This window comes from Anastrepha obliqua, chromosome 2, assembly GCF_027943255.1.
Source record: "Anastrepha obliqua isolate idAnaObli1 chromosome 2, idAnaObli1_1.0, whole genome shotgun sequence".
Classification (NCBI taxonomy): Eukaryota; Metazoa; Arthropoda; class Insecta; order Diptera; family Tephritidae; genus Anastrepha; species Anastrepha obliqua.
The window spans coordinates 10,000,001-10,015,481 of NC_072893.1; the positions used below are offsets into that span (position 1 = coordinate 10,000,001).

A 15,481-nucleotide genomic window follows, 5' to 3' on the forward strand; every position below is an offset into this window, starting at 1 on the left:
ATAGGTATCCAAACTATACGGAAACCATCTTCAATACCTCCTTAACAATGTGTGTAAGTTTGGTTTAATTCGGTGCAAAGACACGGCGGATCCACGTTTTGGCATATATTTCGAGACCCTAGTCATCAATAGGTATGAAAATTACCCCGTATTAAAGCACTTATCAACAGCTTTCATTTGATACCCATATTGTACATACACAACCAAAGGTTACCCGGGTCCACGTTTTGACCTATATCTCGAGACCCCAGTCACGGAGCGGCATGAAAAATACTCTGTACTAAAGCATTCACCAACAGCTTCAATTTGATATCCATATTGTACAAACACATTCTAGGGTCCACGTTTTGGTCTCTATTTCGAAACCCTAGTCACGGAGCGGCATGAAAAATACTCTGAACTAACGCATTCACCAACAGCTTCCATTTGATACCCATATTGTACATACACGTCCGAAGATTACCCGGGTCCACGTTTTGACCTATATCTCGAGACCCTATCTACCAATAGGTATTCAAACTATACGGAAATCATCTTCAATACCTACTTAACAATGTGTGTAAGTTTGGTTTAATTCGGTGCAAAGACACGGCGGGTCCACGTTTTGGCATATATTTCGAGACCCTAGTCATCAATTGGTATGAAAATGACCCCGTATTAAAGCACTTATCAACAGCTTTCATTTGATATCCATATTGTACAAACACATTCTAGGGTCCACGTTTTGGTCTCTATCTCGAGACCCTAGTCACGAAGGTTACCCGGGTCCACGTTTTGACCTATATCTCGAGACCCTATCTACCAATAGGTATCCAAACTATACGGAAACCATCTTCAATACCTCCTTAACAATGTGTGTAAGTTTGGTTTAATTCGGTGCAAAGACACGGCGGGTCCACGTTTTGGCATATATTTCCAGACCCTAATCATCAATAGGTATGAAAATTACCCCGTATTAAAGCACTTATCAACAGCTTTCATTTGATATCCATATTGTACATACACAACCAAAGGTTACCCGGGTCCACGTTTTGACCTATATCTCGAGCCCTATCCACCAATAGGTATCCAAACTATACGGAAACCATCTTCAATACCTTCTTAACAATGTGTGTAAGTTTGGTTTAATTCGGTGCAGACACGGCCGGTTAGCGAACACACACAAAAAGTTGACTTTATTTTATATATAAGATTTTTTTCAGTTTGTGTCCGAAAAATCCAAATATCTTACGGAACCCTATTTTTTTCCAAAATAAAATGTAATCCATGTTACTCGTAGATAATGTAGTTTTCGAATGGTGAAAGAATTTTTAAAATCGGTCCAGTAGTTTTTGAGCCTATTCGTTACAAACAAACAAACAAACAAAGTTTTCCTCTTTATAATATTAGTATAGATAAATGAATAAACATTTGAATCAAATTGTCTAATTAGGTAGTGTTAAATTTTATTACTAATTCGAAAATATAAAAAAATGTGTTTCAGATTACATTTATAAATATTTCGAAACGTCGATGTGGTCGTAACCTCCCAAAGCCTACCCCTCTGCAGCTCCACCCATGTCCACATACACATACATAAATGTGTTAGGGGTATTCACACCAGTTTCATTACTTTTTAACTAATTTTTTTTTCTTTCCTTGTTCACTTCTCTCGGCAGCATAGAGCCTCGACAGACTCAGTCTTAGGTTGGTTTCGTTAATTTCTTTTTATTTCTGGCAGGGTAGGTGATTAGCCAGTCCTAAGTAGTGAGAATGCCCACCTGTCGTTGCTTAGGAACAACGCCTTCTTACAGATGACGCTCCTATCTATCTTTGACATTTTTCTGGCAGAAGGATTGCACAGATGGTTGAGGACTTCACTAAATTTGGTGTGTCTGCGCTATTACCGCAGTCGCCCGCTTCCTCTTGCTGGCGCCACTGACGCAATGCCCCTGATTTTGCTTGTTTTAGCAGTCACTGACTATTGTGCGGGAGTAGGGATCGGAAGGATATGTTTATGGGGTTGAGGAATGAATTTTGTTTTGTTTTTTGTTTTTTTTTTTTTTGTTTTTTAGCAAAAAGGAAAGTAGGTAAGTTTGGAGAAGTTCGGCGACCATGCTTTACGTGGGATTCGAACCCACAACCTTTGGGATAGCAGGCTAGTGCACTTACGCTAGACTACCGAGGCCGGTATTCGCCGATTTTTTAATTGTGTGCCCGTTTGGCAAATGGATTTTCACAACAGATAATTGGTACCTATTTTCGCATATCGATGTTTCTGCCCCCTGCTGTTTAAATATTTAAATTAAATAATAGAAAACTAAAATTAAACATATCTTCTTTGCGCATTCGTTTCGCTTTTTTGCTTGAATAAGCAGTAAATAATAAATAAAAACCAAATGCACACCAAAAATTATTGACTAGCGAATGAAAAGGAGGCAATGTTTGAAGCGTGAATACCCCCGCATATCGCAAATTATGATCGACTCACTACCGCCTCATGTCTGTTGTTTATGAATGAATCAGACTGGAAATATGCACAGACATTGTCGCAGCCATTCTAGTCGGCGGAGCGCTCTCTCTTTCCAATTTGCCGTTCTTCCGTTAAGGCAATGAATTTAGTTTAGTTGTGCTTTAGTTATTTTAGATATTTTAGTTGGCACGCTAGCTGGCCAAATACGTTTTTGATTTTTCACTTGCATTAGCAACTTGAACGGCCGCAGATGAATGGCTTTTAATAACTTTTGCATCATTTGTTAGTGCCTTGATTTTCTTTTCTGTTCGCGCTTGCCTACTCGCTCAGTGATGCTCATATATGTGTGTGTGTATGTATGTTTGAACAACAACAAATAATGAATTTTTAACCTAATTTTAATATAATATAAAGACGCTGTGTAAGTTAAGAAATTTTTTCTTCACGTTGCAACTTAAATAAAAATGAAGAAAATTGCTTACACTCACGATAATTATAACGTAATTTTATGCTTCGGCTGCTGCTGTTTGAATGTCTCTTTTTTTTTGAAGGTTAGCAGCAGCGCGCTCTCGCGCATAACTTGACTTGTATTTCCGAAAATAAACAACAACAATATGGTTTTATGCAGTTTTTCAAGCTGATAATGAACTCTCAATCAAGTTTGTCTCTTTTATTTTGCTGGCAGCTCAGGTTTCTGCGATAAATGATTAAGCCAATTTTAATTAATTTTGAAATTTCGAAATTTCTCTCTTGACTGCAGTTATTTGCAATAGCATACAGGCGGGTCAAAGCTGAACGCGGAAGCTCTAGCAGGCGTTACTAGGTTAGGTTAGCTTGAACTGGTTGACTTGCAGTCACGCATAGACCGACTCGATCCATAGCGATACCAAATGGAGTTCATTAGTTATGCGTTTTGAAATAGTCAACTTGCATGGTGCCTGTTTCTATTGTATTATAACTGCTGGGATGTCTTTCAATCCGTCAAAGTGTGGTTAAAAATAAATAAATAATTGGCGAGTGCACTTCTGTTACGTGTTTGGCCGAGCTCCTCCTCCTATTTGTGGTGTGCGTCTTGACTTTGTTCCAAAAATGGGTCTTCCACAGTTTGAAGCCGGATTCGAATGACAGATATTTTTTGTGAGGAGTTTTTTCAAGGCCGACATACACTCGGAGGTTTGCCATTGCCTGCCGAGAGGCGACATTTTCAAGTTTTTTGCACGGAGAATCGAAACACTTCGGAGTAGTCACGCACCGACATATTCGGCTAAGCGTGTTTTGAATAAGGCAAAACATCCGCAAGAGAGGTGCACTAAAAGCGCTTGAATCTAAAACACACGCGTCAAAAACAGTCTTAGAATGTTTTAAACTTCTAAATGACGTATCTAAGTGCTACAAAGTGCACCTTATTTGGGTGCTAGGCCACAGGAATATAACGGAACTGCAAGGCAGATTGACTTGCTCGAACCGGTACAACGCTCGATCTCCAACCGGATAAGACGCCAATACCTATGGCTATAGCCACTTGTAAACTACTTATAGATAGGGAAACCATCAAAAAGGTAAATACAAGTTGGCAAAACCGCACAACATGCGAACTAAGCAGACAGACATGGCCGAAATGGAACAGCGGTCGATCGAAAATCTTGTTAAGATTTAACAGAGAAGCTATAAGAGAAATGATAGGGGTATTAACTGGTCATTGTCTGATAGCCAGCCACGCTACAAGGTTAGGTCTCCCGTACTTCGATTTCTGTAGAAGCTGTCTTAATAAAGAAGAAAAGGAAACAGTCAGGCGCCTTATATGTGAGCGTGAAAGCTTAGCGACAAGGAGGGTCCGCACTCTTGACAAGGCATTTTTGATTGATGTAGCGGACATAGCGCATCTAAAACTAACGAAGCTCTGCTCGTTTATTAAAGCAACCGGATGGTTTGAAAAGGAACACGTAGAGTAAGGATAAGCTCCAATGGTTTCACAATGGACATACGAAAGGTCTAAGTGTGTCGTTGCGACAAGCACCCTATCTACCTACCTACGGTCTGATCTTGATTACCATGAGATTTATTGTTTTTTTTTTTTTGTAGTACGAGGGGTGCCTTTTATATGTCGGGATTAGAGAACAAAAAAAAGTTTTAATCATCGAAAATCACTTTATTGTTTTTCAAAATATTCTCCATGAAGATCTATACACTTTTGCAAGCGTTTGAACCAATTGTCGAAGCACTTTTGCCACTCTGAATGAGGTACCTCCAAAGCATGCATTCTGAATGCCGCAACCGCTTCTTCAGATGTCGAAAAACGTTGACCTCTCAGTTTGTTTTTTACGTACGGGAATAAAAAGAAGTCATTCGGTGCCAAGTCAGGACTATACGGCGGATGACCCATTAATTCGATGTTTTGGGTGCTCAAAAATGCAGTTGTTTGAGCCGATGTGTGAGAGCGAGCTCGCATTGTCCTGGTGAAGAGCTCGCATTGACCTTGGAAGACCACTGGCAAACAAATGGTTGTGTACCACTCAGAATTTACTGTTCTGCGTTGTTTAGTGGTACGGTTGCGACATGTCCAGTTTTTCTGAAAAAACAGGCGACCATTTGCTTGGAAGTGCTTCGTGCGCGAACAACATTTGTTGGATTTGGCTCATCTTGAAACACCCATACACTTTCGGGCTCATACGTGTAAATCCATGATTCATCACCTGTCACGATGTCATAGACGTGTTCCGAAGCCCCGCGATCGTATTTTTTGAGCATTTCCTTCGACCAATCGACACGAGCCTTTTTTTGAGGGATTGACAAATTGTGTGTGATCCAACGCGAACAAATTTTTTTTACAGTCAAATGTATATGCAATATTGAATGTATGCTGGTCCCACTAATGCCTAAGATTGTCTCAATCTCACGATAGGTCACATGACGATCTTGCAAAATCAGTTCGCGCACAGCATCAATGGTTTTCGGAACAACAACTGATTTTGGACGACCTTCACGAAATTCGTCTTGGAGTGAACTACGACCACCAATGAATTCAGCATACCATCGATAAACACTGGTCCTTGATGGAGCTTCATCGCCAAAAAATGAATTAAGTTCATGATTCACGATTTAATTCCATTTTTGGACCGAGATGAATCTTTTAAGTTACTGTAAACAACACAAATAGCGCTGGTATTTCAAAACGTTCTGAGTACGTAAAAACCAAAAAATGTTAAACTTTGCGATACAGCTGTCAGTTCCCAGATTGCAACACCAGAGTTGTCAAATCCCGACATATAAAAAGCACCCCTCGTATAACCTATATTTCTATAAAAAAATTTGAAAAAAAAAACGTTAGACTATTATTGTGGCCACCTCTGTACATTTGTAAACAATTCATTATTCGTAAACAAATACCAATGGCAACAATAATACCATTTGCACTGATATAATAATTCGCATTATCGGCAAAAAGCTCCAGTACTTGGCCATGGTGGAGACTAATCTAATCTAAATCATTTCAATCATAATAAATCTCATTTGGTTTGCTCGCTCAGCTGCTAAACAGTCACTGAACCAGGCCGAAAGTCTACAAAAATTTGAATGCAAATGTAGATGTATGCCTTTATTAAATATTTACACACATACATACATGCACACACTTCCTTTATATATATACATAAAAGCAAAACAATTACAATAGAATACTTAATATTTTATAGAACTAAAGAGGCGGTGCGTCTGCAACATACAGACGGCTGGCATAAAAAGCAGCAATAAATATACAAATATATCTACAATAGTACAATAGCAACTATGCATGGCCAATATTAGTGCGCTAGTCAATGGGATTTGCGTTCGGCACCATGACATTGATGATTCCCGACATTATCTCGCCTTGTATCGGTCCATAGTCCACGCGTTCGCCATCCACTGTTATAATACCTTCTTTGTCGGAGTTCGGTTCAATGCGAAACGCACGTACCGGCACAATTTCAATATACCGATTCGGTTGCTCTGGCAGGTGCGTGCCCGAACTCAAGCCCATCAGAAAATGCGCTAGCTGCGAACGTCCTACACCAGCACGTATTATGACCAAGTAGATGATGCCATCATTGAGACGTGAACTTGGAGCGAAGAAGCAGTCGGAGGAGATGTGGGTCGTGTAGGCAGCATGAACCATAACATATTCACCTTCTTCGGTGTGCCAAGTGTCGGTGGGCACTGGCTGATCGAGTGCTGGTATTGTGGACGGTGGTCGACGACTTTCATATTCCAAATTGATCGTTTCAAGGCGGCTTAGTACACTGCGACGTGAACGTAAACTTTGGTCGGGCAGAGAAAAGTATGCAGTGCGCTGCGAGGTAGCTGAATGCCAACTGTCGGCGTAGGAATGGGTGCTCACATGATCCAGTGAAATGGCTTCACCAAACTCCTCATCTGCCTCATCAGTATTGGCAACTGGTTGAAAATCGTCTTCTTTTGCGCCTTCCGGTAGGTTTGGTATGTCATGGAATTCCTGTACCTCCGGTGGTAGGGGACGTTCCTCATGGGATGCCGTAGCAACGAGATTTCCTACAGTTCTACGTCTACCCTTTTTATCACAACGCAGATACGATAGCTTGCCCGTATAGGTGCGCAGACCGATCAGCCGGCGTATGGACCAGAAGGTGAAGCGCGTGGCGCCAATCGAACGCAACGGTTCACTCTCGATATCAATGTCGGCTATGAAACCCCAACCGACGGATAGGAATGAATACAGCTCACTAGATTTACCCTCTTTGCCCGTATCGATGCGTACAATATCCATCGGCGCAATTTGGCCACGTACACACGTCAGCGTTGCATACAAAATCGGTTTCGGTTCATACGGTTCATTATAGAGATAGGCAATGCTACGCGCCAGCCCATTACCCGAACCGCACGGTATAATACCGAGCGGCAATGCACGTGTAATCGCACGCCAATCCTCGCGCACCATTATGCCATTGAGCACTTCGTAGAAGAGTCCATCGCCCGATGCAATTAATATGGCGCTGTAGCAACGCAACAAATCATTGTGTTTACGCACGAACTCGCGTGCATAGTTGCTGTGAGCGGTGACATGCAACTCGTACGGCATATCGGCCTCCTTCAGTACAGGTGCCACCTGTTTGTGGAACATCTCTCGTCCCTTACCCTTGCCGGATTTAGGATTTAGAAAAATTAGTATTTGCTTCTCACCCAAGCGATTCTTGGCGGCTGCCTGATTGATGCGTATGGCATGATGCCAACGTTCAGCCACCTTCAGGTTTTCCTCGTACGTTTCGAATGAGCGAAAGCGTAGAATGCGTACGGTGCGCTCGCGACGCATCGCGCCCTTCTCGTTCTTTATGTACGCATACATGTGCAAATAGGCGCTAGTATCCTTCTGTGTTGCATTCTCAACTTCCGAATCTTCGTTTATGCGCCGACAAGAGGCTAAGCTGCCGCGATGCGATTTCTTTAAACGCGGCCCACAGCTACTGCCAATTATATCCTCCATGCAAATGCGCTGTTCGCTGATTTCATTTTGTTCGCCAGTTTCGCGTCGTAAAAAAATGCCGTCACAATTTAAAATCACCTCGACCTTAATGGGATCTTTCTGCTTGCTATTGTTGATGTAGAAATGTTCAGACAACTCGATTAAGCCGCTAAGCGAAATTTTCGCTACGCTGGACGTTGGTGTTATAGAGCGTCCAACATCGCCGGCGGCGGTATCATCGTACACTTGGCTGATGTCCGGTGAAGCGAGTGGTAAATTCTGGCATGGATCCATAATAAAGGAAGAGCACAGGTTGCAGGATACTTTTTGTTTTTGCATATGTGGCAGGTGTCTGGTGGGGATGAGTTAGCTTTGCTGTTATTTTGGTGCTTCGTTCGAAGTGGGACAATTTGTTCAAAATGCAGGGTATTCAATTATGCCAAATGTTCAACGTTGGGTAGCACTTTTTGCACTTTGCACACCTTTGTCGCTTGATTGGAGCACCGCGAGTCACCGATTTCCATTTCATACTAACACCTGCGTTGAAAGGTTATTTGTTGAAAGTAGAGGAGGGTACAATTAAATATTTTTTTTTTTTGTACTTTTATTACAGCATACTTACGACATTTTTGATATTATTTTTCAAAATCTTATCGCATAAAACAGTTGTATGGAAGTATGTACGAGTGTGCGTGTGCCTTAGCGTATGGTAAATGCGAGTCATTTATCTACTCCGGCGCATTGAAGTTCGATAAGAGTTTGATTGCTATTTGCTTCGTTGGCGGACTGCTGATGTGCTCGTACATACAAATATGCATGTAGCTGTTTGGCCACAAAGAGTTCACTAGCGGTGTTTCACCGTTCTTTTTTGTTGTTGCTTTGATTAGCTGCTCTCTGTAATGGTCTTTTATTATTTATTTTTCAGTTTTTTTATGTTTTTGCACCATTTTTTTCGTTTACCATTACTCTTTCGTGTTTTTTTTTACTCATTTATTCTTTATTTTTTTTCTATTCCATTCCATTCCATTACTTCCTGGTGCGTCTGTTGTACGGTATATGCATTAGCCAGCTTGCGCTCGCGTCTTGGGTTGATCTCATACGGGAATATTTTCGGTACTGCGGAGTGTGCTTTTTCCAACGTGCGACTTGTCCAATGCCTCGCTCTAATATAAAGCTCGTCATTTTTTGTTATTAAGTTTTTGTTTGTCGCAAAGTAAATTCATTGTTCAGTCGCGTGTGCTCACACATATCTGGAGAGTGTATGTGCGCGTGTATTAGGGTGATCGATTGTTTGCCTGTCAATAAACCGGTTCTTGAATTATTCAAGAAATGGTAATTCGAAAAAAACTGGTAGCTAATTGTTAAAATGAAGAAGAAACCGGTTAATTTCAAAATATTCGATATAGAGTTATGCAAGAAATAAAAATCATAACTAAAGGGTATTTCAAAAGTGACGCCTAGATGTTAGTAGTGCATAATTCATAGACGGTAGCTTTGTTATAGCATGCCTGTAAAATTTCGAAAAAAAAAAACTGTTTTCATAAAATGTTAATATAATCCTTTAAGAATATGTCAAAAAATTATTAGAACGTAAATTTAAGAATTTCTTATATTGTAGATCGCCAATCATGATGACTCTATTCTTTGCGTTCGAGCGCTGGGAGAGGTATAGTTATGTTGTATTCAAACTTTAGACGCGTTTTTCTCAAAACTATATTTTTCGAATTGACGTAAACGATAACTGGAAAAGTTATTGTCCGATCTCCCCGAAAATTATGCACACATCGTTTTTATGATATTACTTTCTATGTTAATTCAAGTTTTCGAAAATTTTTCGAAAAAATAATTTTTTCGAAGCAAAAATAGTTGGAAAATTCGCCCCAAAATTCACTTGTTTTTTTTTAAGCATTTTATTCCGCCAATTTTTCCCCCATTTTCTTTAATTCATATAGAGATTATGACATTAATAAACAAAAACATTTTTGGAATAATTTAGTGTACATCCGCCATTTTAAATGATTAAAAAAAAAAAAAAAAAATTGTATATTATTTTAATGTATAAATAAACTCTATGCCAATTTTGAAAAAAACATATTGACTTCTTCATTTTAAATAATTTTAATGAAAATCAGGGGAAATATGGCCGTTTACAGGTATCTGTTCCCTTAATCGGGATTACCGGCGCCGTTAATTTTGACTAAAACTGTAGTGTGACAGACGGTTGTTACGCGGATTAATGAACAGCGTCTTGATTTATTGAATAGTTTTGCCAGTGAAAGATAGATCGCAGGCGACAAATACGGGTGTTAGCTGCCCTGATACTAAAAAATTTATTTATTTATTTTTTAATAATTTTATTTATTTAAAAAAATCTTAAATTGCAATTTCTCAACTGCTCCGAAATGTTTTGATATTAATGACATTTCAAACTAGCCCTCTCCAAATAATTTGCGCGTCTCCCCATTGTTCACTGGTCACTAGGTGATCGGTACTCATGCGGAGAAGCTTAGAATTCCGTACAACCCCAATTGCAGAAGCTGTGGGGATCCTGCAGAGAAAGAGACTGTGGAACACTTTCTCTGCAAATGTCCTGCTCTGGGAGCTAGGCGCTTGAGATTCCTTAGCGTGCCCTTTGGGGATGACTTGAAGAAATTCTCCAGCCTGGATCTCTTTTTTCTCCTTCACTACATCAACAGCACTGAATGGCTGTAGACGGTTTTTCTCTTCCCTAAATCTTTTCACAGATAGTGGACCACATTATGGTATCAAAACGGCACGTAAGTGCTACTTGAAGTGTACCTGGGGTACTCTTACCTACCTACTCTCCATTTGGTTGTGATCGCCTGCTTCTCCATCCAGATTGAACGTTTCTTTCTGCTTGCCAGCTGAAATTGGAAAAACGCATTTTAAAACTTAAAAATAAAACGAAAATGCTATAAAATACTTACTCCTTTAGTACTCATCATATTGTTCCAGAATTTTAATGATTTTTTTCGGTTTTCTTATTCTTCTCCTAAAAGTTTCATTATTTTTCATACCCAATAGATATTAACTGTCATTTTCGGCAATGTCACCATCGAAAATTCCAGGCTATTATATGTCATTTTGACATTTGACAAATGTACAATTTCACACGATAGAACAACGCGTTAAAATTATTGAAACTTATTTGGTTTGAAAATGATCCATCTTTTCGAAAAATTCTTAAATTTTTTAGGGAAATAATCGTCCGAATGAGTCGACAATTCAAAGGTTGATGAAAAAATTTCAACAAACTCGAGGATAGAACAAGGACTGGCAGACCAAAAAACTGTACGTTCTATTGAGAATATTACTGCCGTAGCGCAAAAGTGGGACTGAACAACCTTCAACATCGATACCTCGACGTCCTTAACAATTAGGCAATTATGAATCGACGAGGACATTTAAAAGGTTTAATTTTTCACATATAATTGTTAAGATACCGTATTTGGTATGGAAATAGTGAAACTGAAAGTATCTAAATTTGTTCATGTTTTATTTTGAAAACATAAACCTAGGTGCATCTTTTGAGGGACCTTTTACAAAGCAAATATTGTTAATAAGCATTAATTTAGAGAAGAGGAATTAAACGAATTAAAGTAATAGATTTTAAATGAAGAGTAAAAGATTTTTGTTTTTCGTTTTAAAGAAGAGTTGAAATCAACAGATGAGTATAATTTTATACCATTAAACAGTAGAGAATCTAGTTTACTCAGCATACTTACAGTGTTCAACAAATTTAAAGCACGACCTAAGGTAGTCATTTGCTTTATACCATTTTCGACCAGTAAGTAGTAGAAACAAACCTTTTTGAAATCAAATTATTTATTTTTATATAAATATAAAAAAAATGGCAAATTCCAAATTCCCAGAAATTTCAATTTCTAAAAACTCTGAGTATACAATTTTAAGGCCCTTTAAATTTTAGAGCAATAAAGAGCAAATTTGAGTGACTCGTGAAAAATCTCAAATCAAATCAAACACAGGCATAAACTTTTTTTCTTTCTTTTTATTAATTTTTTTTTTTTGCCGCTTACGCCCTTTAATGGGTGTTTGACCGAGCTCTTCCTATTTTTTGTGTGCGTCGTCTTGATTTTTTTCCTCAAATGAAGGGACGTCCGGCTTTAAGGCAACTCCGAACGGCAGATATTTATTTTTTATGAGGAGCTTTTTCATGGCCGAATTACACTCGGAGGTTTGCCATCGCCTGCCTAGGTGCGACCGCTTTTAGAAAAAATGCCATCATTTAGAATTTCGAATCTGGACACTACCAAATGGTAGTCCTGCAGCCGTTCGGCTATGGCGGCCTATAACTAAATAAAAATGGGTACCCGTGCAGGGACCTCGACCTTGAAAACAAATAAATGATTAATCGAATGAACGGGGAAAGGTTGCAGTTTTCTTTTTTTTTCGTTTTTTTAAAAACAAATTAGAGGATAGTCAGGGGTACAAATTGCATAATGCAGTACGTTTTGTTACTACAGCACAAGGACTTTGTCACAAGGTTTGACAATTAATAAAATGTAGTTTAAAATTTGTACGAAATTTATAAAAATTTTGCAAATTTCCATTCAATTTTCGCTTGCTAGAAATTTCTCAAAATTCTGAGTATTTATGACCCATTAAATTTTAATACAACAAAATCCAAGTTTGAAATGACTCGTAAAAAATCGCGTTGATTTTGTAATTTTTTTGTTATTTTTTTTTTATTATAGTAATGTGTTTTTTTAGTATTATTATTTTTTTAATTTTTTTAATTAAATTTTTATTTTATTTTTTTTTTAATAGGACTATGAATAAGTTCGTGCGGTTTTACAACAGATGGCGTAACTTGATTATTATTCCATCGATCCACATTTCCAAACATTCATTGGAGAGCTACTGTCGTAAGGCACAAACGTCAGTATAAGTTTTTTATTTGAAGCGTAAACAACAATATTTTTACCACACTTGAAAATGTCGAATTTCGTGCCAAATAATGTGTTTTTGCGGGGAATTTTTTAATATGAAGAAAAAGCAGCCGAAAGTCATCGTATCTTGGTGGAAGTTTATGGTGAGCATGCTCTAGCTGAGCGAACGTGCCAGAAGTGGTTTGCACGCTTTAAAAGTGGTGATTTTGGCTTGGAAGACGAAGAACGCGAGGGTGCGCCGCCAAAGTTCATGGATACCGAATTGGAGGAATTGCTCGATCAAGATCCGGCTCAAACGCAAGAAGAGGTTGCAAAAACTTTGGGAGTTGATCAATCAACCATTTCCAAACGTTTAAAAGCCATGGGAATGATCCGAAAGGTAGGCCATTGGGTGCCGTATGAATTGAAGCCAAGAGACGTTGAACGCCGTTTTATGGCATGCGAACAACTGCTTCAACGGCACAAAAGAAAGGGTTTTTTGCATCGAATTGTGACTGGCGATGAAAAGTGGGTCCATTACGACAATCCAAAACGTCGGGCAACGTATGGATACCCTGGCCATGCTTCAACATCGACGTCGGCGCAGAATATTCATGGCCTGAAGGTTATGCTGTGTATCTGGTGGGACCAGCTGGGTGTTGTGTATTATGAGCTACTGAAACCGAATGAAACGATTACGGGGGATGTCTACCGACGACAATTGATGCGTTTGAGCCGAGCACTGCGAGAAAAACGGCCGCAATACGCCGATAGACACGACAAAGTTATTTTGCAACATGACAATGCTCGGCCACATGTTGCACAAGTGGTCAAAACATACTTAGAAACGCTCAAATGGGATGTCCTACCCCACCCGCCGTATAGTCCAGACCTTGCGCCATCCGATTACTATCTCTTCCGATCGATGCAACATGGCCTGGCTGACCAGCACTTCCGTAATTACGATGAAGTCAAAAAATGGATCGATTCGTGGATTGCGGCAAAACCGACCGAATTTTTCACAAAGGGAATCCGTGAATTGCCAGAAAGATGGGAAAAAGTAGTAGTAAGCGATGGACAATACTTTGAATATTAAATTTGTAACTATTTTACGTCAATAAAGTTTCAAATTTCGAAAAAAAAACCGCACGAACTTATTCATAGTCCTATTATTAAAATTTTTTTTTTTAATTTAATTTTTTTTAATTTACTTTTTTTTTTTGTTTGCTAGCGTCCTTGTGCATTTTCTCTCATTTCCTCACTTTAAACTTGTCCTTGTACCTGCATACCCCAGTTTTCCAGTTCACACTATATTCGAAAAATCAAAATTTCACGAAAACAAACCTACATAAACTAAAGAAAATTAAAAAACCGGTTCGATCACCTTAGTATGTATGTTTGTATGTTTATGAGTATTAACTTTTGCTGCTTTTGCGCAGGTGGCTTTCTCTGACGAATCGACTTGAGTTTTGAGTTTGAGTTGAGGTGCCAGCGATCATCCAACGTCGTCAGCGTCATTGTTTATTATCTGTTTGTATTTGTATTTGTATTTGTAAACCGTGAGCACTTTTGAGTGTCACGATTGCTTTAAGCTGAAATAAAATTCGAGTGTCTGAGTGATTACTTTTACGGAGCGCTACTTCGAAACTAATAGGTGCTTTCGATTAAGGGACTTGGCAAATAAAGCTCACATTGGTCAATATTTAACATCGTTCAAGTTTATTTTTCTTCAGTAAAGTTATTGATTTACACTTATTGTCTAACATGGACTTTGTAGTGACTTTAAACTAAAGTTTTAAGTAAGCGGCGGCCGTCATATTACGTGCAATATTGCCAGTAGGCCCAGATTCATTCCTTACTAAGCACAAAAAATATCTTAAAGTTTCTTCTAATAATGTTTGACCCTCGGTATACGTGGGCACTCCCTTGAGTGTTCTTTTTCCATGAAAAGGCTTCTCGTAAGATATCAGGAGTCCCAGCGGCATAACACCACAAATTGGAGCAGCAGCCGGACATATGCGCCAATGTCACCATTTTTGGTTTGGATGTTTGGCCGAGCTCCTCCTCCTCCTATTTGTGGTGTGGGGTTTGATATTTTCCATAAATGGAGGGATCTACAGTTTTATATTGCCTTCCGAAGAGTGGTGAGGTGGTTTTTCATAGTAGTAATAACATACACTCGGAGGTTTGCCATAGCCTGCCGATAAGAGATCGCTGTTAAAAAAATAAAAAGTGCGTGTAGCGTAGTACACATAACAGAAGTCAAATTTTCAAGGCAGACAAAGAAAGAGGGAGAGACCCGAGGGACATTTGCAGAGAATACAAATAGACAAAATTTACAAAACACGGAGAAGGGAACCACAAGGAAAAACTCAGGAAAAATAGCCTCAAGTGTATCTAAGATATATATAAGGTATGGCTCTCTCTCTCTCTCTCCTTTTCCTCTACGTTATATCTTTTCTCTCTCTTTTTCTTGAAATTTTCCTCTCCATTCTCGCTCGTCCATCGACGCCTTAGAAGTTTCACTTCAAAAATGTTTCACCGTTTGGTGTTTCCCGTCCATGGTTTTGAACCCAAGCGCTAACTACTTACCCTATGATCAAAAAGTACCGGGAAGGTGATGTTGACTGTTTTGTTCGATTGCCA

The 15,481-nt window shown here is 39.1% G+C and overlaps 2 protein-coding genes across 3 annotated transcripts in view; one reads left to right on the forward strand and one right to left on the reverse strand.

Annotated features, from left to right (window-relative positions):
- LOC129237044 (ecotropic viral integration site 5 ortholog) overlaps positions 1–15,481 on the forward strand; it is a 112,716-nt gene that overhangs the window by 49,739 nt on the left and 47,496 nt on the right. The window lies entirely within an intron of this gene.
- On the reverse strand, positions 6,021–9,076 carry LOC129237043 (sphingosine kinase 1). Of its 2 annotated transcripts, XM_054871430.1 has the most exons (3): positions 8,886–9,076; positions 8,548–8,819; positions 6,021–8,462 (listed from the first exon to the last, which is right to left on the reverse strand). In XM_054871430.1, the coding sequence occupies exon 3, from the start codon at positions 8,262–8,264 to the stop codon at positions 6,261–6,263; it is 2,004 nt and encodes a 667-aa protein (XP_054727405.1). In that variant the 5' UTR covers positions 8,265–8,462; positions 8,548–8,819; positions 8,886–9,076; the 3' UTR covers positions 6,021–6,260. The 2 variants fall into 2 exon arrangements, with proteins under 2 accessions (XP_054727405.1, XP_054727404.1); XM_054871429.1 differs by having other exon boundaries at positions 8,548–9,076.

What these genes read in the sequence shown, in the direction of transcription:
- LOC129237043 (XM_054871430.1), bottom strand. Translation starts at nt 8,264, where the DNA reads ATGCAAAAACAAAAAGTATCCTGCAACCTGTGCTCTTCCTTTATTATG.